Below are 27,662 nucleotides of genomic sequence, written 5' to 3' on the forward strand. Positions count from 1 at the left end.
ATGCAAACTAAGCCATCACACTAAGACTAAAAATGCATTGCTGCTTGGTGTGCAGGCTTGTGTGAATGCCTCATGAGGATAGTGATTGAATGGAAGTTTGCAGCATTGCTGCAAGTGTAGATATTTCTGAGTATCATCTCCTCTCTTTAAGCACTGTTTCCACTTGATTCCCAGGGAAGCTAAAGCATGCCAAACTAACCAGGGACGTGTATTTTATATCTTCTTTGTATCTAGGACTTCAGTGTCCCAGGCTTCACAGTCATTCTTTTATGATTATATATTACTGAAATGAAACTTTGTTTTTCAGGGAGCAAACTACTGCACTGCCATCTCCTTGTGAGTGGGACTGGGAGCACAGCTGTACATCAAGCCCAAAGCATCTCACAGAGAGTAGACAGAGACATTCAAAAATCGTCATTCCTCAGAAGGTACTAGTCAAGTTGCATTAGTTAGAACTGGCCATTAGTTTAAAACAACAGATTCTCATCATGTGCTAGCCAGAACGTTAATTCTTTTAGCTATGTTTTTAAAAGTTTTTAAGAAACTGTGATTAATAGAGTAATATACTGAAATTGGAGCTAATTCTTTTGGACTCCCAGACTAATTAGAATGAGCACATGCACATTTGCTGAAAGCTTTGTGATGTAGAACAGGCCACCAGAGGAGGAGAGACTCCTGCAATGAACTCGGTATTCTGCTAAAGTTATGCAAATAATAATGCACAGGACTGTACTAGTTCATTTCTTAGTTAAACACTGGTAAAGAATGGATTTAATCTATGGTGATGTCCACAGCAAATATAAATATTTAACATGGATTTGGGGATAAATAAATTCAAGCACAGAGGGTAGTATTAATGGGAATTGCTTAGTGACTCAATGGAGTCCTGGGAGACAGAATAGCCACACACAGGGAGAGTTGTTTTGCTGCATATTTTCTTACAGTGTATAGTTAAGGTAAATATAATCCTCTTGGCATCTTAACTTTGTTCTAGAAACCTCCTCAAGTGCTCCCAGAGAGAATATTAAATGCATCCTTAGTTTTATGTGTTGGTGAAACATGCTTGGCTTGTTTTTGGAAGTCATTAACAGATGACAATTTTAAGAGAGCTAAAGGTTTTTATGGTGGTGTGTCAACAGAGCTGTAATTGACTTCTGTTATTGAGAGATTAACAGCTATTGCTGCTTTAGTAATTTACTTTGAAATGTGGAAATCGTTTGTACTGTCTTTCTAATTTGTGATACACTTAATCAAATCTACTTATCTGTTAGTTCAGTGTTCTGGGATTGAGGAGAGAGGATGCTAGATTTATTAATTTTAGATTAATCCAAATATTAATTTGAGATTAATCCAAATCTAAAGACATGATAAAAAGGAGGAAAAAAAAGTCATTCTATAAAATAACAAACAAACAGGCCCTGTTCACTTAGGGCACTGTGTGTGGGAAAATGCGATACAAGAATATTAGTGAAGCATAGCCTGGCAGCAGTGTCCCAGTTGAAGTCTCCAGCAAGCTCCCCTCAAAATGAGAAACTTTCAAGGATACAGTATGGTATGCCAGACTTATACCAGGGAATGTGGATACTTGCAAGACTAACTCTTAGCGAAAGAAACTCCAGAACTAAGTATCTTCTAGTAGATACTAGTAAAGCTGCATCTAAACACCTTGCCTGTGAGCCCCCAGGAATTGCGGAACTGTTGAGTGAATGGCTGTGTCTGTCTGCTTTTTCTCTGATGATTGTTGTCACTGTTCTCCCTTGGACTCTGACCAGCTCATTTCAGTCCTTCCTGAAAAACAGCACTCAAAAGTGAGCATAGTACCTCTATCTGGGACCTTGCTATTACTGAATAGGGCTGCAGAACTGCTTTGTTTCTTAATGAGCTCGTCAGCAGGAGGTTTGCCAGTAAAATAGGATGGAGAGAAGCAGAGCTTTGAAGAACAGATTTAGTGTTCTGAAGGACTAAGTTGGCTGAAGAACTGCTGTCTGGAGCTTTGTTTTTTAAATTAACCTCGGTATCAGAAAAAATTAACAGGAAAGTTTTGTGTATGTTATGTCTTGTGTATTCTGCATATTCTTTTGCTTGTTCTTAATAAGTATAATGATCCCCATGAGAATGGGATCTTTGTTTTCTTTGCTGTGTTACCTTAATTTGAGCTGTAACAGTTGGTTACTTAACTTGGTAATGTTTTTGATGTGGTAGGGCTTGACTTCAAGTGAGGGAAGGCACATAAATTGCTTAAAGCAGAGGATTGTTTCACAGCCTTGAAAAGAGTAGTCAAGAAGCATGGAGAAGACAGGAAGGAAATTAGATGTAAGCAAAATGAATGTTCAGTAAGAATGTGCTCAGTGCTGTGCCTTCTGTTTAAAACGAGCAAGCTGGGGGTGGGGAAGAGATTTTTCTTTCAAGTGTCAATATGCAATTTTTTATGGTGTTCAGGAGAAAAGCAGTACACACCTGTGTGATTTGGACCTGTTTAAACGACTTCATTATTTCGTTCTTTAGAACAGCAATATTAGGGGTTTTTTAGCTTCTTAAATTAATAGAGGTCAAAGTGCCAGAGAAAGTTGCCTCAGTTTTCATAGCCTGTACTCTAGAGTCGCTGTTAAGTGCCTCTTTCACTCCCTAGCAATAAGTCATGCTATTTCATTTGCTTGCCTTATCAGTTTAGTTTTTAAGACACTGCAGTGTAATTTAAAACATTGTACAGGTGAAAATGTGTTTAGAATAAATAGACTGTGTTTCTTATTCACCCCACTATAGTTTTTATTGACTATTACCAAACACCTCTGCATATTCTTACACTACTTTCTATCTATCCTGTGAAATGTGCTATACAGCTGTGTTTTCTAACTCACATATTCTTTGCAAAGTAGCAACAAACAGAACAAGCATTCTTCTGTTTTTAGGAGAATAAAGTTGTGATGTATGAGACCTAGTAGATTTTGAAAAAAATATATTATTGTATTTCATACTGTTACTATCTCTAGTGCTTTTTCTAGTTGTTCAGCATATAACAGTGTTTGTCTGCATGTTTTAAATTTTGTTGAAGTGTCTAGGTAAATCTGTATGTCTAGGTTTAACGAAAAAAAATAAAAAATCTTACAATGAGAACATCAAAATAGGTGTCCATGTGAGCCAGAGAGGATCTTGTACTGTTGATTACCCCAGAAGAAATTACGTGAAGTGGGGCATGCTATATATGTTGGTCTCTGTTCCAGGGTCATCTGTGCTGTCTCAAATAACATCCTTAGAATTGCTGCTTTGAAACTTGGAAAGTGTGTATAGCTGTACATCCTTACACTAGGCCAGAGATGACCACCATACCAGACCTTGCAAGCTGCATAGGTACAAGCTGTACTTTGGAAGTGGGGACAAGGGGCTGGATAATGAACATGTCACTCTGCTTTAAGCTGGCACCTGAGTCATGCAGTAACCCAGGAATGATAGGCTAATTCAGGTGGAAGGAGACCTCAGGAGGTTTCTAGCACAACCTCTTGCCTAAAATGGGGTCAGCTGTTAGATTAGAACAGGTTGCTTGAGGCTTCAGACAGCCAGGGTTTGCAAACCTTCCAAGACAGTATCAGTACAACCTCTCAGCACTGGGTCCCTGGCTTGGCTACTTTCATGAGGAAATTTTTTTCTCCTTACGTACATCTGAACTTCTCCTGTTTGAACTTTTGCCTGTAATCTCCTATCCTCCCACCACGCAGCACTGTTAAGAGCCTGGCTGCATCTCCTTAGTCTCCTGTCAGCACCATCTTGGTAGCACTCCAAGGCATTCACTTCTACACATGGAAACAACTGTAGGGATAGTATTCATGGCTTCAATTCTTCAGTCCCCTCAAGACAGATATTACTGTGCCATATGTGTGCTTAACGCCAGTGGAGAGCTCCATGTTTGAACCATATGTAGCTCCTGAGCAGTTTGAGAGTCAGAGGTCAGGTACCTACACATCCTCTAATCCTGAATGTTAAATCTGTTAGAGCCCCGTTTACTACCTAGAGAAGCAGATGTAATTGGATTTATGAATCATTTAAGTAGGACTGGGCTGATTTACTTGTGTGATTCTGCAGGCTGATGAAAAACAGCAGTCTAAAGAGATTGCCTGGAAGGGAAGGGGGAAAGGTTGTTTGGCAACGTGGTATTTTTAGAAACTTCTACAGTGCCTTTCATCAGAGGATCATGAACAGTTGCGTAAAAACAAAAGCAAAACTGACATCTCGGTACAGACAGTTCCACAACTGAACAAGCAGCCTACATTCCCAGTATCTCTTGTTGAAATCCGTTCTCAGTTTTTTTAAGGAGGTTGCCTATTTGTGGTACTGTGTAGCAGCACTACTAAGTGTTGAACTTTAACATTTAAAAATAAAACAAAACAACCCAACAATAAACAAAACACCCTCTTTGTTAGCGTGGCCAGTTAAAAGGCTTGATGGTGGGGAGGAGGCAGAGAGAACCTGAATCACTGGGAATCCTGAATTGTTGGAGAGAACCAGCAATCTTGGTTGCTGCAGGCAAGTTACTAAATAGCCGTACTTAGTTGGCAGGGGTAACTGTGAGAGGCAGCTGCTTGTTTTAAATTTGCATCGTGAAGTGCAGTGTTAAATGGCTGTTCCCTCTGCTGATGTTGGAAGCAGCACAACTGCTTCACTCACAGTAGCGTTAGATAATTTCGGGGATACGTCCTAGGTTTTGCATGACTCAAGCTACAGCAAGTGATCTTTCTAAATCAGTGTTACAGACTGTGGACTGAATCTGATTGTAGGCAAACAATGTCTGCATTGATTACTTAAACTGAAAATCTCAGTGGGAAGTGTGATCACTAGAAATTATTTGCATGTTTCTCATAGAATTAATACCAATTATTCTTTCCATGGAAGTGAATTTTAAAATCTCTACATACCCACATAACATTTCATGAAATCCCCTGCACATATACAGTTACTGCATATGCAGAGTAGCTGGTCCTAAACACTGCAGAGGACAGAGCTGCACATTTATAACCCAATTCATGTGATTCCGACATGGTGTTAGTACCCAGCCTCTACTTTTCATGATGCAGTATCCCTTCCAGGACTGATGACAACTGTACCTGCATCTCCTATTTCAAGGGCAGACACTGAGTGAAAAGTGCATGCAGCCATGCCTCCATACACCGTGAAGTGTACAGAGACCTGCATAGACAGAACAGACCATTTTGCTGAGTCCCCTGCCCCTCTTCGGCTTGTTCTGCTGTCCCAGCTCATTTTTGTCTGGTTTGTAGGTATTCTGTGTAAGTCACTCGTGATCCACAATGCAAAGTCTTGTGGTGGTTAAGAGAAGCTGAGTCAGGAGAAGTTAAATAGAATTATACATTTAAAGATATGTGGCTTTGAGCTGCACTTTAGGGGTTTGGTTTCTTTGGCAAAACCAAGAAAAAAAACTTGGGAAGAGAATGGGGATGCTCCTGCGGAATAGCTGTTAGGTCAGTTAGGTACTTTGAGTACCTCTTTTCCCTTTTGCCTGCCACAGGAGGAAGGATCTTGTAGTGCCAGAGGAGTTCCTGCAGCTCTTGTCACTGGTTACACTGCTATTTTGTATCCTTCCATTTTTTGTTTAGGAGGCATTATCCTTCCCTCACAAGGTCTACTTGGTATCTTACCTTGGGAGGATAGTTCAGTCAAAGGGCAGAAAGTACCCAGGAAGTCCTGAAAGTCTGTTCTTTGTGGTTGAATTGCAGGATAAGTAACTTGTAAATTGTTATTATATGAATAGTTACATCAGTCCATGTCATCAGTATGGCACCCTGGGCATTTGGCCAAGCTGTAGTGTGAGCATGAGCACTAGAGGTCACTTACTGCTCACATTTACAGGCTGGTATGGGATGATGTATCTGCCCATTGTGGCAGAGTAGCTGTTTATTTTGAGAAAAGAAATAAGAAAGTAGGAAAATGTGTTCTCTGTACTCCTGCAAGTGAGAAATTTTATGGACAAATGTGGAAAATATTTTGGTAAGCCACATGTCTTGTTTTCTATCTGCTATTGCAAGAAACTGAGTGAAGGCAAACTGACAGGCCCCTATTAGGTGATGATTTGTGGTAAGGGATTGAAAACCAGCCTACTTTGCCTCCATCTGTGGTGCACTTACCTCAGGCTAGTTAAACGTGCTAACTTTGGTTGCTGGGGAACTTAGCTCACAGAAGTATAGTCTGGTAACCCCACTGCTAGTGATAAAACTATGTGGCTTTGGTAAGCTCACAGAACATGCCAAAAGGAGGCTTTAGGCCAAGGCACAGCATTTGTCTGGAACAAGAAGTAATCGTCCTTGGCCAGGATAGGTGGACCTCTGCATTGCTCTGACTGGCACTCCTGCACTCCTGAAGGCTGTGTCTAGTGGGATAATTGAGAAGCCCTTTGGCTTCTGCCAGAGCCTGTGTGAAGAGCAGTGGCTGTAGGAGGTTGGTGCTTTACCTTATGCTGCCACAAACTTGGCATTTGTGTTATGAGACTGCAGTCAAAGGGATCTAGTAGCGTCTCTTTTCCCCATCCCACCTTATGTCTGGCAACTGCTTTCTTTGGAAGAAGTATATTACCATTTGGCTAAACACATTACTTCATCTTGCTTCTAAAAACTACATAATCATCTGAAGCAAAGTCCTACCATATCCAGTCAAAGTGAAAACAGCTATTTCCATCACGTCTTGTCATTTCAAGGAGATAAGTGTTAGATAGTGGTTTTCTCTGCTGATGCCATGGCGTAATGTCCTATGCTGATGTTGCCAACCAGTGCTAGCTTTTTGTCAAGTTGCCTCCAAAGTGCAGATGTGCAGAAGTGCTCAGCAGTGCAGAGAGTGGCAGCTGTTTCGCCTTGCTCTACTGAGTCTTGTGAATAAATCTTTGATGCCAGATGCTGTCACAGAACCTCATGTGGGGGGAGTCTGGCCCCTTCTGCTTCTGCTTCATTTGTCTAAGTGGTCTTGACTTTAGTTGTATACTGAACTGCTAGTGTTGCAAGAAAAGCTGGATGGTACCACCCACTTGTAAAACTGAGGGGAGAGATCAACCGGCTGAGAGAGCAAACTTCATGCATTAGCATTTTTGTGCCTTTTTCCCTCCAAATTACATACGAAGTAATATGCTGTTTGTGTTCTTTTTCAGAAGCATTGTCTTAAGAAAACTCTTCCCTTGCAGTTTGTCCTCATTCTTAATTTCTTTCTTCCAAGAGCTGATTCAAGTATTGACTCATCCACCCAAAATCGTACAACTCCAGGAAGACAGTAGCAGTGGGAAAGAAGTCTTTATTTCTGAATACAGGTGTGGCTGAGCATCTGTTAGTCTTCTCTTCTTTAGTGCTTTTTGTGACCAGTCATTTCTGTGAGCTCTTGAGAACACTTACCCCAAGTACGTGCTTTTCGAAAGTACGTAATTATAGTCTGAAAACCATCCAGTTCGGCCTCTGAATTAATAGCAGCAATGTGTGGAAGACTAGTGTGGAAGGGCTGTTAGGTGGTGGGAAGGAAACCCAGCTAAAGCTATGGACTTGGGGAGGCCATCGGGTCTTCCTTAAAACACACAAACGGAACAGGTAGAAATGACTGGTGTGTTTCTGTGTGGCAACACTGGGCTGTGGATACTGCCTGAAAGCCTCGCTTTGTCAGAAATGCTGCCTGGTCTTGGGGGCTCATCTCTCCCGTTTACCCCGTGACAGGCGTCAGCTACTCTCTGCTGCCAAGGGCGAGAACACAAGAAATATTTTTGTAAATGGAGAATAATAATTCTTTTCTTCACAGGGAGAATGAAAATGTTTCTTCGCCTTCCCGGGGTGACCGCGGGCTTGATTGGCTGGCAGCGGAGGGCGGCCGGGCCCCGACAGTACAAAGTCGCTCTGTGGCAGGTTCCTCAGTACCGGCTTTGTCCCTGGCGGGCTTCGGCCGCCCCCGCCGGCCAGCGGCCTGACCGGTTCCCTCCAGCCCTTCCTGGGCAGCGGGGGCGAGGCGGGGGAAAAGCGTGCCCGAGGCTAGCGGCCGGGGTCAGGGGCGGTAGCGGCCTGGGCAGCGATGTTACTATGGGAGCGATGCAGGGCTCCGCCGGGAGCGAACCACGGGAGCCCGCAGGGGGGGCGGAGCAGGTCGGTAACCTCCCCGTCGCCCACCGCGCCTTTCCTCCTGCCGGGCTCGTCCGCAGGCACCCCCCCGTGCCGGCAGTGGTAGCGTCCCCCCGGCAGGGACCCCGCAGCCGCGGGGTCGAGGCTGGGGAGGGAGGAGGAAGGCAGCGCGCGCTTGGCACAGGTGGCAGCGCTGCCGTGGCTCAGACCCGCTTTAGCTGTGACCTGGCGCCGCTTCGGCGCCTCCCGTGTGAGGAGGAGCGCCCGGTGCTTGCGAACCCTGCTGGAGCCGCAGGACGGTGGAAGTACCGGGGTTTTCCGGTTAAATCCGGGGAGGGCAGGAGCAGACGGGCGTCGGGCGATTGCTTCTCTGTAGCGCGGGCCCGTGCCTCACCCTTTGAACACCGGAACAGAAAACGTAATTTTATAGCTTAAATACGGGTTGTGCTCGGTATGCAGGTCAGTGTTTTAGTCGAAAATACCCTTTTCTATGGAGAAACGCACCAGGTTTGAAACAGGAAAATCCTGTTCTTCCTGTCCCTGTCAGTTTTTTTGTTTTGTTGGTTTTGTGGTGTTTTGTTCTTTTTTTTTTGTTGTTGTTGTTGGTTTTGTTTTTGTTGTGGTGGTGGTGTTTGTTTTTTTTTTTTTAAGACCGTTTAGTATTTATGGGAAAACATGCTGTCCTATTGCTGAACAATCTATGTAGCTACAAAGGAGCTAAACTTAGGAGTAGGCAGCAGCATGTGTCAGGACTGGAGAGGCAGTGCGGTGTGCATGCCGGCATGCAGGAAACTGGATTTATCTAGTCATCTCCCCAGCCCCAGTAAAACCTGGATGGAAGAAGCTATAAACAGAATTTACTTGTGCGTCACAGTTTGTCTTGTGGCCCGTAGAATAATTAGTACTGTAAGTATCTGCCCTTTAAATACGGGGGCTGTGTGTGTTAGCCAGTATCCCGTATTGGACATCTTACGGGTGTTTATTGGCCATTAGCTAACTTCCCAGTTGATACTTTCTTTCATACTATTATTTCCAGTGTGTGTGGTTTGGGGTTAGTTTTCTTTTTGGTTTTGTGGTTTGGTTGGAGATAGAGGTTTTTGTTGTTTTGTTGGGGTTATTTGGGGTTCGTTTGGGTTTTTTTTTTGGGGGGGGAGTTGTTTGTGGTTTCATTTTGCTTGTTTGGTGGTTGCTGGTCTTTAATAAATCACAGAGACTCTGCAGGTGATCTGAGTAACTATCCCATGCTTATTCTAACCTTCAGTTATCTTCCTCCTCTTTTATACTTGCCTGTTTCATCTCTTCTGAATCCATCTTGTTAGCTTTTTGCCACAGATCCCATTGTACCTGGCACGTTGCTGCAGTACATTTCGTAAGTAGGTGTAATCATTTGCTGATGGTTCTGGTGAGAGAAAAATACCCATGAGAATGTGTTGGTGACTTGTCTTGCAGGGGGATAGGGTCTGAGTGTGTTGACCTGAGATGGATGGAAAGTCTGACTCTGTGTGCTTGAGCTATAGTAGTCACAGGGCTTGTATTTACAGGTATACAATTTAGATATAAAATTTAACTGGCTATTGCTTAAATACTTATCAGTATGGAATGGTTCCTGAAATAAAGACACCTTGTAGCGTGTATCAGCAAGCAGTGTATTGGTAGACATGCTATCAGTTTCCTCGCATGTGTTTCACATACCCGTATTTTTGGACTGCTTTCATCAATATTGTGTTTTTGAAGTAATGACAATGCTTGTTGTCTTGATTCAAAAAATGTGGGTTGTCAGGTCTCTACTGAGCACATGAAGTTTCTTCAAACTCTTTTAGGGTCTGCGTTTCATGTAAAGGAAGAAGAATTAAATGCTGCTTTTCATTTGACATCTGAGTTCGTGCAGTATGGAAGTAGGTTGTGTTGGCTATGAATTCAGTGGCAACTTCTCTCATCAGCAAAAAGGGATTTTTGGCTGATCTTCCCTCCTGCCCGTTGTTTTGAGACTGTGAGAAAGCTCATGTTTCTTATGGGTCCCGTACTTAAGTACAATTTAAGTAGGGAGAAATTGTCAGTATGGCTCCTGCAGTGGTTATATTCCTTATATTATGGTTCATAATAAGCCCCAAGTCTGTTTGTTTTATAAAGGCAACAGTTTGTTAAAAAGATTTTTTTTTTTTCTATGTTTGGTTGGGGGGGGGGGGGGGGGGGCAGGGGGGCGGAGGTGGCAGGACAACAAAACAAAAAGCAAACAACCAAAAAGCAAACCACAAACAAACAGAAAAGTAATCTGGAGAGATACTGCCGCTGCAATTTTTAGTTTCCTCTTTGTTTTTCTTAATAAGTTATGCAAACAATGTAAAATATATTACTATACTAGGAATTCCATTTTTCACAGCTTTTGAGTATTAGACCTGTAGACAAATGAGGATTCAGCTGACATTGGAAACATTTTTAGAATTCTTTGTGTAACAGAAAGTGGCAAGTTGCAGTATTTTCTTAGGAAGCGGACGTTGATGCTGCGGGAGTCTTCTTTTGAATGACCTGAACCATGTATGGTTTATGAGCCAAATAGCATAGTGTAATTCATGACTGTTAAAATTGCAAATGAACTTAATTACTTCGCATTTTAGTAACATATTTGGAATGCATTCTTACCATCAAAATGAAGAACTTGCCAAGAGTTTTGTGATCTGTGCTGATAACAGTGATCTGTGCAGATAACAGTACCAGCCTTAAGGCAGAATTATGTTCCTGAATGTATCTTAACTGGAATGTACAGTGGAAACTAATATGTACATGCAATTATTCTTGATGCTGTGTAAGAATAAAACATCATCTAACTTAGTAAACAGCAGGAGGGATGACTTCATGAACCCTCCAGGCATCTTTATCCTATCTAGTAACTTAATACAATAAAGATGAAACTGCTCCTTCAAGGCTGACAGTGGTAGCAGTTAACTAAGTGGGCAGATGAATGTCAGCAGCTTTCTGGGTGTTAGTGCCTTGTGTTGTGCCCCATAAGATAATGAGAGCAACATCTTTATATATTCCACTGTTTGAGCCTGTAAGATCTGATTAACAATACTGCATTAGTGTTTTACAAGTGCAGTTTGGATAAACGTTTCTTGTTAGTAAACCATGCTATCAAGAAAGGAAAAGAAAAAATCTTGAAAAATAGCTGTTCAGCGTCCTTAAACAGCTACAAAAAAATAGTAACCTATCCATTATTTATTTATTACTTAATAATGTATGTGCTCAGCCTACCATGTCTTCCCTTACACATGCATGCCTATTCTGTGATGGGAAAGCATTTCAGGTGCTCACCCTTTATCATTCTTGGACGGTATGAGCAGAATGTCTAGCTAGACTGTCATTCCAGACTCCACAACAGGCAGATTGTTGGCCTTTGCCTGAACTGAGCAGCTTGCTGCCAGGGCCAGTGGTTGGCACTAGTTGCTCTTCTTTCTACGCTCTAGCACTGCAAAAATCGTCCAGGTAATATGGGTTTCTTCTAGTGGCCAGGGCTGAGAATTCTTCTGTCAGTGTTGCAGAAGCTTTTTTGAAAATTTGCAGAGCAGAATGAAAAAGAGATTACATTTTTTGTTACACTGTTTTGCCAAGTAACTTTTATTGCAGAAATAAAAAGTGGTCAGTAGTTCTGATTATTCTGTTCATAAAGTTGATGTATTTTTAAAGCCATTGAAGTGAAAGTAGCACAGCTGACTGTAGCATGTATGCGTGTGCTTCTTAGATGGTGCCATCAGAACTCTTGTTTGTGTGTTGAACTGTACTTGCATTGTTTTGTCTGTGGGCTAGTAATTACAGTTTGGCTGTAAATTTTTATTTTCTAGCACTTAGTTTCCTGAAAGTCTTGCAGTTTAGTGTCAAAGCAGGGACGTTGTTTCTGACCCAGTACTTCAGCAGGAGCTCCCTTGTAGTGCTTTACCTCAGTATGATGTTACAATAGGTTTCGTTGCAAACAAAAAGGCTCAGACTTTTAAAGATGTGGTGTTGATTGCAGATGGATGCCTACTGACCTTTCCAGTAGCTTCTATGCACGCAGTGCCCCTCTGGCAATTACGCTTCACTGGCTGTTTGTGTGCAGTGCCACATGCGCCTAAAAGGTTTAAGAGATACATAGGTTAAGATGGGAGAAGAAGTTGGGGAGATCTTCAGTCATCTGCTGTAGATACACTTGTCAAGCTATTGGTAAAACATGAGAGACCCCGTACCAGAGTACTGTTGGTTGCTTTGGTGTATGTGAAATTCTTATAATCTGACATATGGGGGTGCCTTGAGTATATTTTGTTGTTTTCTTGTAGAGCTTTTATTTTTTTTTTCAGTTTATTATGATGCCTTTTTAATTTTAGCGTTCCTGTGGTGTTAAACTATAGAATTTAATTCATTAAACTTAATCCATTAACTTCTCTGCCTGTTATAATAATTTGACTTAATTTTCCATTCTTTCTCAATATTTTTTTCATGCTTTACCTTGTAGAAGCTAATAGATAAGTTCTTAATGTTTTCTGCTGCAGTAAGAATAAACTAAAACTCTTGGATCACAATGATTTGAAAAGGAATTAAATTTCTCTTATGTTTTTGTAAGGCTTGTTTGTTTGTAAGCAGGTATATAACCTCTTCTTCTTTCAGATGGGAAAAAGAGCACTTTGTTGTCATGGTTTGCTTCTGCTTTATGCATCTGAAGGCCCTTAAAATGCATACTGCTCTTTTATGTAGCTCAGAACACAACAAAAAAACTTTCTGGTGTGAACCTCAGTTGAGAATAAGCTTTCAGTTGCTGCCAAAGTGAGTTTTGCTCTGGGTGGTAACTTAATCTAAACATTTACGATTCTGAGATGTTTCATTTCCTTTTAGCCACATATGCAAATGGATTTTCTTGGTTTTTCTTTTCCAGTTCTTTTCAAAGCCTCATGTGGTTTGTGAAAGTGACTAATAGGTACAAAAGGAGGAATCAAATTTGATCTGTCACTTGCTGATTTGGTTCTGGTAGTTTATTCTTTGTGTTCTTCAGTTTACAGTTCAGTGGAAATGGCACTGTTCCGTAGGGCTATGTCAGTTTGGTTTCATTTAATGGTTGAAGCAAAGCCGAGTTTCTTTACATTGACATTACATGCCTGTGAAGTGTTGACTTGGTAGAGAGATTGCATGAAGGGCTTTATTTTCAAGTTATTCTGCTGGTGTGCTTTCAAATGAAGCAAGAATGGTTGCAGATAGACTTGGATTAGTGCTTTGGGAATGAATCAGCAAAGTGAAAGTTACTATCTCAGTACTAACAAAAAGGGGCAGCTGATTTCACCTCCCTGCACCTTATGTTGATTTGTGATTGTTTGCTGTCATTAACGCTATTGGTAAGAGTAATTTCTACGTAAATTGGGGGGTGTTTGAAATGGTCTCCAAAATTATGTGTTGAGATTTAGCAAAGTCATGCACGTAACTGCATGGGATACTTCAGCTTCACATCCAAATATGCAATAGGATGGAGGAGTAAATTTTACTTTCATTTTACCACTGTCATCTGCCCATGTGCTGTTCTCTTAAAAAGGTTTTTAAGTGTCATCAGATAAATGGTAAGTTTCAGTGTAACACAACTGTATATAGGCTGCTGGTGATGCTGTCCCAGAAAATTTCAGAGCTGCGGGGAGCATTTATGCTTACTTTTATTGTTTGAAGGAGTAAGTGCTCTCCTTTGGAGGAGGCCCTGAGGAGGAAAATGCTGTGAGCAGAGGGATTCTGAATGTTTTACTGGAGCAGGTACAGCTGGCTTAATCCATTGTCTCATGGTAATTGAGATGTTGGAAGGGACTTGGTGATGTTTGTTTGTTTGCTATTTCCCCTTATTCCAAATGTATTGGCAGGAGTATCAATATACGACCCTTCATATGCAATTCCCAGAGTTTTATTTGCATCCATGCATCCCATTTTGTATGACAGGAAAATTATTGAATCCCCTTTTGCAACAGGTTTTGCTTTAGTTTTATCATGTTTTGCATATGCCTAAAGCTTAGGGGTGAAATTCAGCTATGCTTTCTGGCACAACTGAGTGGGCTGTTGAGACATCTTGAGAGGGAGAGGTGAGTTGCTTCTTTTAGAGCCTGCAGGCCAGGAGTATGGTAGTAGAAAAGGAATGCAGAGAGCTGTGACTGGTGTGACTAGAAAACACAGGGATGGCTAATAAATCAAGCTAGCTGTTGTGGCATGTATCTGAATAATGCTGAACTTCAAGCTTGAAGCTCAAACCAGCTTAATTTTATAGAGATGTGATATAATTTGAATTTTCAGTTTTTAACTTTTAACAGAAATTTGAATTAGCTTCTTACAGTTATGGAGGTTTAAATGCATTTGGAGCTTTTATTTATCTACCTTGTGTTGTATCAGTGACATTCTGTTTGACATTTTTGTTTTGTGGGGTTAGTGATATGGCATTGATAGTTGTATGAAATTTTGCATTGTATTGTTTTAATTTTTTTTAATGGAGTTTTAGTTGTGGTCAAATGTACTATTAACATTTATGTATTAACACAGACCCATATTCAGGTTTATTTCCATTGGTCATGAAAAGAAAGCTAATGTGACAATCCTACTGCTACAGGAATGCTCAAACAAAATTAAAATGCTTCCAGGAATACAGCATACCATTCTTCTATTAATAGAATTAGAACAAAGGATACTGGAAACCTTAAGAGGGGAAGAAAATCTGGTTTGGGATTAAGCTCAGAAGCTAAGAATTGTATTGTTTGAATTGTCTTCCATTGTGACTAGATGATTAAATATATATGCTGACCTGACTGGATTTTATCCCAGCAATTAATTGGCCTTTTAAAAAATGGTGACAGGAAGCAGTAGACAGGTATCCAGCTTGTTTTTCTCAGATTCAGGAGGTGTAGGTGTTGAATAACAACATTTGTGCAATTCTGTAAGAACCATGGCATAGCAGAAATGTAGTTTCCTACAGTAGTCGATACTAGCCTTGGTCACTTTTACTTCTTGGTTTGCTATTTGAATATGGGTGCAGGAAGCTGAGGCATTCAAGAATAGTAGCAGCAGAAGGTGTATCAGTGAAGTTGAATAAAATTGTTATCGGAGCTTTGCACCATATCATGCATATGGTGCTTTGTTTTTTTTATCTCAATTTTTTTTATTTTAAGATGCTACAAGAGTAAAAGTTATGTTTTGACTGCAGAGAACAACTGATTCTGAAGTGGGACTTGAGGAATGATGGCTCCACTTACATTGTTCACAGTTAATTTTTTTTTTTATTGGTTTCTTTAGCATCATGAAATTGATTATGCACACCTAGTGAATTTAATTTACCTTCCCATCAAATCCTGATGCTGCAAGTATAAAGGAACAACTTTTTATTATTATTTTTATTATTATGCCGAGCAGAAAGTGGTCCTCCTGAACCTACCTTATGTACAAACCGCTCAAGCACTTTTATTGTCAGACTTCATTTGAATGGGCATCACGGCAGGGAGGTTGTAACTAGATGATGTTAAGGTCCTTTCCAACCCTAACCATTCTATGATTTTATCTTAAGGAGCAGAAGGTACAGAAACAGTGTGGCTGGAAAGAAATGTGGTAGGTTTTACAGTTAAAGTAAATGGCGATGGTTAAGTCAGAGGTAGCCTTTAAAGCTTGTGTTGACTAGGTGAACTGAAAGTTTAGTGCTCTTTCAGTAGCATTACCTTCTAGTGTATTTAAAAAAATTGACGAGCACTTTAGTCTGTCAAGGTGCTTAGTGACAAGGTGAAATCCTAGGAAAACCATTCAGAACAGAAAACAGGAAGTAAACTCTCTTTATTTTCCTGTGTGTATATACGTATGCTACGTTGATCTGTCAGATCCTACCTAGATTAATTTTGATCTTCACTGGAATTGCTTGGCTTCCAGGTTTTTATGTCCTGAATCCTTGCTGTGTTTTTGTAAAAGGGGTACTGGAAAAATCTGCTTTAGTACAAGATTGGAGGGGTGAGGTTTGTTCTTTTGTTTAGAACCCTTTTGTCATCTGTGGGAGAGTAAATTAGTGTTTCCAAGGCTCCTCTGCTGGACTGGTGCTGCACATCCTGGAATACTTGGGGAAGACCAGCTTACCACTTACCAGAATTCCACTTAACCTGGAATACTTGGGGAAGACCACTTACCACTGAAACAATGTGTGAAAAGGAAGAAAATTTTGATGGAAAAAATACCAAAATGTTGGTTCCCGCGGTGCTGTTTCTTAAGAGGCAGAAATAGTTTTCTAAAACTTTTTTTTGGTCAGGGGGCATGGAAATGGATCTGTTTTCTTCTCAAAACCAACAATTTCATATTTCAATTGCAATTATTCCCTCAATTTTTAACAACTGGTTGCTTCCTGCTGGAAGCAGTGCAAGAATTGCATGTAATTTTCACCCTTCTTGAATAGGCTTTTATTTAATTTGTAATGGGACATTTTACTGGTTTCTGATGATGTGTATCTAAGTTCAGTAGAATTCAGCTGTAAACTACTTTGCTCATGTCTTCCACCTCATCCCAGAAAGGTTTGGGAGTTTTACATGTATATTTTTAATTTGTGTAGCATGCAAAGGTGTAAATTGGTGCTGAGTTTCATGTTCTGAATTTGTCACACTTTTCTAGGTAAATACTGCTTTTTGTTCTTCTTGCCATTCCCCCTCCCTACCCTGGGTAGTAGTAAATGAGGACCAGCTCCTTGTAGCATACCACTAAAGCAGTTCAGGTGGCTGCTTTTACTCCCTTTCAGTAGTTAGAGAAGGAACAGGCAATTGTTAAAAAGACAGTTGTTCAATAAGCATCACTATTTTAAGAAGGCACCACAGAATCCTAAGTCATTTCTGGGTACTGAAGTGAAATGATTAACTGTTGCTGTTACTGGTGGTGATCACAAGTACTGTGAAGTACAGAAGAATGTTGCTTGACTTTTCCGGTATGATGATAAATTATGACTTTATGTCAGCAAAATACAGACCTTGAAGGACCTCATTTTACTTCCTGAAAATGTAAACTTATGTTCAGGTTAAAAGTAGCCTGGAAGTAGAGGCTTCACTCCAAAAATAACTATAATCAATTATACTCCTTTTTATTGTTAGTGCCAAAATGCAGCATTCTGACTTTAGGTGCCACTGTCATGCTCAAAATCTCATTTAGGATTTTTCAGCTATCCATTTTGGTGGTGCTTTGGTATGATTGATGAATAATATGCATGGTTTATCTTTTGGAGTACCAAAAGTTTCTCTGTTTTTCAGAACATAAAACTGCTTGGGGAATATTTTTATTTCCTTTGTATAAACAGTGAATAAATTCTTGCATTTAAGTGCTTTAAACTAATAAAGGCACTTTAACTTAATGAAGCTGGAATTAAAAAAATATCCTCTTGACTGAGTGCGGGCTATATGTTTGAGATTAAAGAAACTAAACAAAAAAACTCCATACACCTAACACTGTGCTTTAACATAACATTTCCTACAGTTTGTAGCATGAAAGGAAAGTTTTGAAATGGAATTTTGGCCTAACATCTTGTTGGGCCTTTCTCAGAATTTTTGAACTTACACAAATCATATTTACAAAAATCACTATTTGCCAGTTTGAGAAATAAATAAATTAAAATACTGTATAATATTGATTATAGTTCTTCTGAGCAGTAATACCATACTGTGTGCCAAAGCAAAAGCCTGAAGCTGTCATCCTAAAGAAATTCTGTACTTAACATCTTACAAGGCGAGGAGGGGTGTGTGCCTCAGCTGCAGCATCACTGCACCACCTAGTGTCTCTCTGACCTAGCTGTGAGTTGTACACCTGGAATCTCTGCTCCGAGTTTTTCTGGCTTGTATGGGGTGTCTTTGTATGCAAAAATAACTTGCCAAAAACCTTGGGAGTTTCTTCTGGAATACGATGTTCTACTACTTCTTTTTCCAGTCTGCTGTAGACTTTTAAGTCCCCTGCAAATTCAGTAGGAGATGGAAATGCAGCTCCTGGTACTTCTGTGTCTTTGCCCCTTTCATGCTGCATATCTTCTGCTCATCTGTTTTACAGAAAAGATAAATTTAGTGTGTGTGTATATATGTATATAAAATATGCTTGTATTACATATATTTTAATATATGTATTTATCAGATTATATCCTGGCATTACATTAATACCTGCAAAAGCCTTCATAAATGTTTCTTCTGGAATATGGGCAAACAGACACGATACATAACTTCTTAATGGTGATCAGGATGCTAGGGTAAAATCTATGTGTGAGGGTAGTAATCTGTTGTTTTATCAAAGATAGAATAAAAAGTAGGAGACAATATGTTTTTCTCATAAAGTACCCTTAAAGCCACTCAGGAGCTTTAATTTTCATGTCTTTCCATTAAAAGTTTTCTGTGTGTTGCTTTTATTTCCCCGCTCCTGTCTGGATGGGTGGGCCCTAAGAGTTGTGGTGAATGGAGTTAAATCCAGCTGGCAAACACGTGGTGTTCCACAGGGTTCAGTACAGGGCCCAGTTCTGTTTAGTACCTTTTATCAGTGATCTGGACAGGGGATCAAGTGCACCCTCAGTAATTTTGCAGATGACACCAAAATGGCTGGGAGTGTTGATATGCTGGAGGATATGAACGCTCTGCAGAGGGGTCTGGACAGGCTGGACTGACAGGCTATGGCCAGTGGTATGAGATTCAGCAAGGCAAAGTGCTGGGTCCTGCATTCAGGTCCAAAAGCATCCTGGCCTGTACCAGAAATAGTGTGGCCAGCAGGGCCAGAGCAGTGATCATCCCCCTGTACTGGGCACTGGCAAGGCTGCATCTCAAATCCTGTGTTCAGTCCCCTTGCTGCAAGAGAGACACTGAGGTGCTGGAGCAGGTCCAGAGAAGGGCAGTGGAGCTCGTGAAGGGTCTGGAGCACAAGTCCTTTCGGGAGTGGCAGAGGAACTGGTGGTGTTTAGCCTGAGGAAAAGGAGTCTGAGGACACCTTGTTCTCTCCAGTTACCTTCTCCCAAGTAACAAGTGATAGGACAGAGGAAATGGCCTCAAACTGTCAGGGGTGGTTTAGATTAGATATCAGGTTAAAACTTCTTCAGCGAAAGGGCTGACAAGTGTTGGAACAGGCTGCCCAGGGAAGTGGTTGAATCAGTATCCCTGGAGACATTTAAAAGACGCTTTAAAGATGTGTAGATACAGCAGTAGAGCAATCCAGTAGGAAAAGATGAGCAACTTGTTCATGCTTTAGGAAGCTGTTTTGGCTTCCTTTGAAGAACCAAACAGCAGAATTCATGGAGTGAGTCAGGGAGCCACATGTAATTGAGCAGGAGGAGTATGGAAAGCATTGTGGTCAAAAGGAATTTGTTTAGTTAGTATCTTGCTAAACTGTACACAGGTAGGTGTGTGTCTCACGAGAGCAGAGTGGAGGGGCAGGATCACCTCCTTCGACCTGCTGTCATGCTCCTTTTGATGCAGCCCAGGATACGGTTGGCTTTCTGGGCTGCAAGCACACACTGAAGCCGGTTCATGTTCATTTTCTCATCAGCCAACACCCCCAAGTCCTTCTCCGCAGGGCTGCTCTGAATCTCTTCTTTGCCCAACCTGTAGCTGTGCCTGGGATTGCTCCCACCCAGGTGTAGGACCTTGCACTTGGCATGGTTAAACTTCATGAGGTTGGCATCAGCCCACTTCACAAGTGTGTCAAGGTCCCTCTGGATGGCATTCCTTCCCTCCAGCGTATCAACCGAACCACACAGCTTTGTGTCACTGGCAAACATGCTGAGAGCTCACTCAGTCCCACTGTCCATGTCAGCGACAAAGATGTTGAACAAGACTGGTCCCAACACTGATCCCTGAAGGACACCACTCGTTACTGGTCTCCCGCTGGACATGGGGCCGTTGACCACAACTCTGCATGTGGCCATCCAGCCAGTTCTTTATCCACCGAGTGGTCCATCTATCAAATTGATGTCTCGAATTTAGAGACAAGGATGTCATGTGGGACAGCGTCGAATGCTTTCCACAAGTCCAGGTAGATGACGTCAACTGCTCTGCCCCTGTCCATCTGTTCAGTAGCCCTGTCATAGAAGGCCACCAAATTGGTCAGGCAGGATTTCCCCTTAGTGAAGCCATGCTGGCTGTCACCAAGCACCTTGTTGTTTTTTGTGTGCCTTAGCATGCCTTCCGTGAATCTGCTCCAGGATTTTGCCAGGCACAGAGGTGAGACTGAATGGTCTGTAGTTCCCTGGGTCATCCATTTTCCCCTTCTTGAAAATGGGGGTTATATTTTCCTTTTTCCAGTCATCAGGAACTTCACCTGACTGCCATGATTTCTCAAATATGGCCAGTGGCTTCGCAACTTCATTTGCCAGCTGCTTCAGGACCTGCAGATGGATCCCATCAGGACCCATAGACTTGTGCATGTTCAGCTTCTTAAGATGGTCTTGACGCAGATCCTCTCCTACAGTGAGTGCAAGGTCTCCATTCTCACAGTCCCTGTATCTGCTTTCCAAGACTTGGGTGGTGTGGTCAGAGCATTTGCCAGTGAAGACTGAGGCAAAGAAGTCATTCAGAACTTCAACCTTCTCCAAATCCAGGGTAGCCTGGATTTGTAGTTCTCCTGATAGCTTCTGGAGACTGCCCATGTTGTCCCTAGTCTGTCTTTTATTCACTGGGTACCTACAGAATCCCTTCCAGTTATCTTTCACATCCCTAGCCAAGTTTAATTCTAACTGGGCCTTAGCTTTCCTAACATGGTCCCTAGGTTTCCAGACAACCTCCCTGTACTCTTCCCCGGCCACCTGTCCTTGCTTCTACCTTTTAGGAGCCTCTTTTTTCATTTGAATTTTCCTCAGCAGCTCCTTATCCATCCAAGGAGATCTCATGGCCCTCCTGCTGCACTTCCTTCTAGTTGGGACACAATGCTCCTGAGCTTGTAGCAGGTGATCCTTGAATATCAACCAAGAGTCTTGGGCCCCCCTGCCCTCTTGGGCTATATCCCTTGGAACCTTACTAAGTGGGTTTGAAGCGGCCAAATTCTGCTCTCTTGACATTCAGGGCAGTAAGCTTACTGCACGCTCTTCTCACTGTCCTGAGGATCTCAAACTCGGCCATCTCATGATCGCTGCAACCAAGGCTGCCTTGGAGTGTCACATTTCCAACGAGCCCGTCCCTGTTGGTGAGCACGAGGTCAAGCATGGCACCTCTCCTTGTCGGCTCCTCTTATTACTTGCAGAAGGAAGTTGTCTTCCACACAGTCGAGGAACCTCCTGGATTGCTTGTGCCGGGCCGTACCGTCCTTCCAACAGATATCAGGGTCATTGAAGTCCCCCATGAGGACAAAGGCCCGCGAGCGTGAGGCTGTTCGTGTCTCTCTGTAGAGTGCTTCATCCACATATTCCTCTTGGTCAGGCGGTCTGTAACAGATACCCATAGTAATGTCCCCCATAGCTGTTCTCCCTTTAACCTTGACCCACAAACTCTCTGTTGACTGCTCATCTGTCCCCAGACAGAGTTCCATACGCTCCAACCGATCCCTTTTTCTTTCAAAGTGCTTGTCCTGCATTGTCAAAGTCTTCAATGTAATTGGTAAATGTTTGGCTTTAAATATATAGGAAGCACAGTTTTCCTAGGCAGTATCTTACTGGCATGGACACGTAAAAATTTCCTTGAAAAAACAGTTGACTTTTTTTTTCCTCAGATGGGACTAGTGTATGCATTACTTGGATATTTATACATGCAGCCTCCCCAGTTTTACTTACGTGTTACTTTAATACAAAGTTGAAGCAAATAAAATTATTTAGAGATTAAGTGCTTTACTCAGTAATCCAGCAAAAGGATGCCTTCTGCCACATTCTTTACTGGTTCTGAATAAGAAGTAGCTGGTGTCCAGGTTACTTTTTATTCCTTTCATTTTTTTAGAATTGCAGAACAATTAAATATTTGCAAAAGTCATGCCACACGCTTCTGTTTTGATGTGTGGCAGATTGAGCACAGTATCAAGTGGTGGCTGTGGGTGTTTTTGTCATGCCAGATTCAAACTGTTCCCAAAAGAAGTAAAACAAAAAAAAAACTTTATTATTGCCTAGTAAACAGTTCTCATTTGATGGTTTTAAAAGTTTTTGTGCAACTTAAGAAGTGAAGTTTGGTCTTTGCCTGGAATAGGCATGTTGTACTTGCATAGCATTTGCTCATACTGTTGTAGATAGAATTTACAAACTATACAAAGTGATTAGTGTAACTTCTAAGTGAAATATGATTCAGAGAAGTTTTTGATTACGTAATCTCTTTTGCATTAAAACCAGTACTGTTTGTGTTTCCATGTAATGACATTCAACTCACCACGTCTATGAGGAACAAATGATTAGAAATGTTATGCTGAATTTATATTTTCTTTAAATAGGTCTTTAGATTACTGCTTCTAAATGCATTTTGGGAAAAAAAAGTTTTTCATATGAACTGTAGTATCCTGGGTCTTCCATTTTCCCTGTCTTGAAAAAGGGGGTCATATTTCCCTCCTAGATCCTAAGCAAAGATCTGCTATACCATACACAAATACTTCATGAAAGCACATCTGCAGAGAGGAAGAGATTAAAGCAGACAATGCTAGGTGTAAGATTTCTGACTAGCTTTTCTGCTGGGGAGATTATGCTGAGGTAAGGAAGCTGGTTCTTCACCTGAGTGGAGGGGTTGAACTGGATGATCTTTAAGATCCCTTCTAACCCAAACCATTCTATGATATGATATGGTATGTGCTCTAGAAGTGGGAAGCTTCAATCAGAGGCTGGTTTTGGTGTGCTTTTCCTGGACCCTCTTGGTGAAGGCTGAATGGAGTTCACCCTTGGCAAGTTAGCACTGAAGGTGCAAGCCTGTGTTCATCCTAGTTCTTCTGGCTAGTGCAGAGATGAGGTCACAGTCAAAACACAGGATGTTGTATTCAAACTTGATTCTAAATGGAAAAACCTAAAAAAACAACCTCAAAACAAACAAAAAACCACACACACACACACCCCCCCCAAACTTCCACATTTTCCATTGCGTTCTGAATTCTTACTCTTCAACAGTTAAATTTGTTCCACTAATGAAAAAGGCAATCTATAAATGGAGGTTTTGGTTAGTATTGTGTACTGATCTTAGCATGTGTTTCTATCTGTTCACAGCCTATGAAACTTGCGTGAAGTCCAGGGGAAAAGTTCACTAAGGCTTATTAAATTTCACAGCGTTCATGCAGCACAGCTGGAACTGATAGCTTCACCTATTTTTCAGTAAAGTCATCTGTCTGTGTGATTAGCTTGTCATTCTTACACATAACTTACTAGAAGTGTAAGGGCATAGGGAGTGTCTCTTATTTGTAGCTGTTGTAATTTTTATTCTCTTTTTGCTTGCTGGAGCCAAGTCCACAGTTCCACAAGTGTTTAATTTTACATGTGCAGTTGAAGGGGTTACTCAAATGTGTATGGTTATTTCTGCATAAGGACTTCCTGGATTCAGCAGTTAAATTAATAAGATTTGCCATTTGATAGAGGCTGCTAAACCACAGTGTTACTTAAGGTAATAGAGTCAAATCAGAATTTTTACTATAAAATATTATAGCCAGCATATGAATTTTCAAATAATCTGCACTGTGCTTTTTAAGCCTTTTTTTTCTCTAAAGTTTCAAGTAGGTTCCTGGCAGGGTGAACTCATATGTGCTTGGAAGACTTAACTTGCTACGTATCAATCTGTTTCTGACACTGATTTTTTTTAAACAGAAGATTACAGTATAGCTTTTTCCTGGGGTCTCTTAAAGTGAGAGTTAAACCCTCTACTGTGTTTTTGATGTGTTTCTGTGTGAAACTGAGGGCAGGATTTGTTTGAGTATGTAGGCCACTATTGCATTAGAATTACATAACCGGGTTGAGTGGTGGAAACAGATGAAAAGGCGGGGATGTACGGCGTCCCCTCACAGATTATATCCTGCAACAATGAAGACAGCTCAAGCTCTGCAGAGAATGTGGTCACATGCAGTCAAAAAGTTGGGGATTTTGAAAGGGCACGTGAGTTGCTTTTTGTTGCATCTTGCTCCAAGTCTTCTCCCTCTCCCCCTCGTAAACCTCTCCCTTCTCCAACTCACTTTTATAGCCAGATAACTGTTGTGGCAGGCCTTCTGGTTTTGTTCTTCTTTCAGTGTGAATGAAGTTGTCTTTGGTGATCCATGGTAGCAAGTAATTGCATAAATCTCTGATGACTGTCAGAGTTGCAACAGCTGCCTGTTCATAGCACACAGATGATTTTAGCACTTTGACTAGTTTCCTGCCAAAGATTCTGTTAAGCAGTTTATTTTGGGTATGTAGAAAGCACCTGTCATTTTGGTATATGAGCATTAGGCAGATTTAAGTAAATCCTGACTACATTGTTCTAATTAGAAATAGACTGACTTTAGTCACTAATGACTTTTGACTAATTCCAGTAATTTGCATTTACTGCAGGTAGGTTGTTGTCTGTGTGAAACCTGGGTAGACTTGCAAGACAGTTACTAGCACCAACTGGAGGTGGGGTTCGTAACCATTTTGCCTGCCTTTCTCTCTCCGGTGTTTTGGTGTGCAGTCTCACAGTAAACTTGTGATCCTATAAAGGGATGCACAGGCTGCTCAGGACCCCTTTGTGTTTCCTTACAGGTGAAGTATGAAGAAATTGGCAAGGTGATGGAGGTTTTTTGTGACCCATCACTTGATGCATTCAGATGAGAGTAATATTACTAGATCTGAAATACAGAAATATTGTGATCGTATTGAAGACTTAAACCCTACCTATGATTGAGTCCTCAACTGATGATTTGTAACATTTGTAGTCTCTTCCTCCCTCTCAATCTTCTGTCCATTAATCTGTCAGTATGGGTTAGCATTGTGGCAGTGGCAAGCAGAAGTACGTTTTATAATGTTAAAGAGATTATTGCTTAGAGATTTGAGGGAGTACAGATGTGTTTTCTGCCTTATGGGCTTCCAAGGTGACCATTTAGTTCTCTGAACTATGTTACAGCGCCTGCATAGCTTTATCAGTATGGCAGAACTAGTGCTGTTGTCTTGGTAATTCTGTTTGCACAAAATCAGCTTTGCAAGTACATTGTGTACTTCCCTTCACTAATACAGCATACAGCAAATGGGAGAGTTTCCCAAGGAGCAGTTTCTGAAAATGTGTTAGTTTAACAGTCCTTATGAATTTAAAAGCGAATTAATTAATTAACTTTTGTTTAATGGTCTGTAACAGTTTCAAGCTAAAAATAAACCCCCAAAATTTACACCTAAAGTGTCTGAGATAGTCACTAAGGAACTTTTTCTAGGCACAGATGAGATGAAACTATGGGCTCAACATCTTGCAAAAATCTTAATTGTAGTATCTGTAGAGAGTAGTTTCTCTTACTGCTTATTTTTCTACTAGATACCAAGAGACTTATTTGTCTGAGTAGAATAAGCCTGTTAGTTTACGATGCTTTGATTTACTACATGATGCGGCTCTCAAATTGTGCAGAAGGTATTACTTGTGCCACTTCTCATGGCAGGCCTAATTTTCTGGAAGGAAAATTTCTGTGAACTTACTTGTTTCATACCCTTAAAACTGTCTCTGACATTTTTTACTGTGCTTTACAGTCCTTTTTCTGCAGTAACAGCAGTATTGACTACTTGTTCAGTACAGTATTGTACTGAACAAGTAGTCATTTCTCAGGCCTTCTTTCAGTAGGTAGTATATTGAAAGACCTGATGTTAGAGTTCCTGGAAGAGTAAGGCAACTATGCTGCTCTTTGTCCCCACAGGTAGTAAGCTCTGGTCGATTGCATCCTGCCTGCCTTGCTATTTTGCCTGCACAGGGCTGGACTGAGTATTCTAGGCTGGGAGGTAGTGTTGGTAAGAACTGCATACAGTACAAACTGAATATAAGTGATGTTCTTGTTACACATGTAAGTTTTTGAGGCTTTTATGCAGTGAGAAGGATGGAAAAGATTTTCCATCTCCCCTGCTTCTACAAAATTTGATCCCACCTGCTTGTCCTTCCGATTTTACCCATCATTTGATGGTGTCTTTCATTTCTAAAACTTTCTTCAATTAAGTCAACTGGAACTTAAAAAGGCACTGAGGCCCTTCTTTAGCACAGACTGGTTTTCTGCAGAGCTTAAATATATCATATAGAAGAGCAGGACAGTGGTGGTGGAGCTAAGGGTCACTAGTAAGTAAACTGTTTACACATTTTCATACAAGCCAGACAAGCGATCATAGTCACTTCTATTTATGGCAGCATAACAGCAGCTCAGAAAAAGCGCTTAGTTAAGGAGAAAATTTTTACTTCTGGAAAGTTCTTTCTGTAAGGGAATATATTTAGTGAGACATTTCAATGTCAGCAAGTTGAAGGGTTAGACATATCAACTGGTTAAATGGGAATATCGGATAAAATAAGTTCACCATGTGCTTCAGCAGAGTAATTCCCTGACCTGAGACATACTAATGTAATAGTAACACTAACAATTATAAACGTGCCTCATTCTTGTCTGGTCTAGACAAGCAGAAATTTAGAAATACTTCTGTTATTTCTAATACAAGCCATCCTCTGCTCCAGCTGTTTTTAATGAATTTCAGTAACATCCAGAAGGTTCTGGAAACTGGAGAGCATTGTGCATTTTCTGAGAGAACAGTGGAAATTTAACACAGTTCAGTGTTATAAAATTCCTGAAGAATGCTGAATATCTTGCATATTCCCTCAGAAATTCTGACCAGGGCTTGTGTTTTAAGTCTGTTTTTTAATACAATGAATGTGCAATGGAAAATGTAAACCTGGTTCCTCTTTGGGGTGCTCAGAATCCACTGAAAAATACACTGTAGGGTTCTTTGCATTCCAGTGACAATGTCCATAGCTTGCTAAACTGTTCTGTACTTCTGGAAGACTTTTTCTCTGGAAACTGGGGGGGGGGGGGGGGTGCTTTAAAGTACAGGCATACCCTTGTGCCACTTCTCTGTCTATTGTTTTGGAGTTTAGTTGCCAGTAATTCCTTTAATGCCTTTAAAAAGACCATTTAAGTAAAAACTGAGCTTCTGTCTGAACTTCAGTTTTCTAAGCAAATTCTTAAGAAATTCCTGAAAGAGATCACCACTTTCGGCAGTAAAACCAGATAAGCCTGTAGTATGTACATACTCATGTAATTCCTGTTTGTTTTTTTCTGCAGTGGATGCTCTGGATTTTGAAATGTTTGCATTGCATCAAAGTTTGTGGTTCATTTTTCTTTTCATTTTAAAGGCACTGAAGGGGTTGGCTTTATATTATACGATACATCACAATGTGATTATTCTGTATTATATTTTAAGCTGTGATGTTGGAAAAATTTCAGGTTATATCAGATAAACTGATGGCTTCAGGATCAGTTTTAACTGGAAATGTGGAAAAGAATGTTTCTGAGAAGTGTCACAAAACTGAGTGCTATATAGTGACACACTGTGCTTTCCTGTAGAATTTAATTTTTCAAGTGGAAGCTAAACACTCGGTTATGTAATTCATAGTGGATGAACATAATTTTAAATCCACATGAGCAAGAAACAAAAGATTTGAAGGCTAGTTCATTTTGAAAGCCTCACTTTTAACTGCTAAACTT

General features: G+C 40.9%; 1 protein-coding gene across 4 annotated transcripts in view; it reads left to right on the plus strand.

Moving 5' to 3' along the window:
* Positions 1-27,662, plus strand: part of TJP2 (tight junction protein 2) — a 63,449-nt gene that overhangs the window by 12,730 nt on the left and 23,057 nt on the right. Inside the window, exon 2 of one of the 4 annotated variants that reach the window (XM_057432919.1) lies at positions 312-428. Coding sequence is in view for 2 of the 4 variants with exons in the window: in XM_057432916.1 (XP_057288899.1) it covers positions 7,779-8,111 (333 nt within the window). In the remaining 2 variants the exon portion in view is untranslated. Of the gene's footprint in view, positions 1-307; positions 429-7,685; positions 8,112-23,983; positions 24,085-27,662 lie in introns of those variants that run through there. The other 3 variants (XM_057432918.1, XM_057432916.1, XM_057432917.1) reach the window with 3 other exon arrangements.

The sequence above is a fragment of the Pezoporus wallicus genome, unplaced genomic scaffold (assembly GCF_028554395.1).
Source record: "Pezoporus wallicus isolate ANWC-B61680 ecotype Strahan unplaced genomic scaffold, APGP_CSIRO_Pwel_v1 contig_2910, whole genome shotgun sequence".
In the NCBI taxonomy this organism is placed as follows: domain Eukaryota; kingdom Metazoa; phylum Chordata; class Aves; order Psittaciformes; family Psittacidae; genus Pezoporus; species Pezoporus wallicus.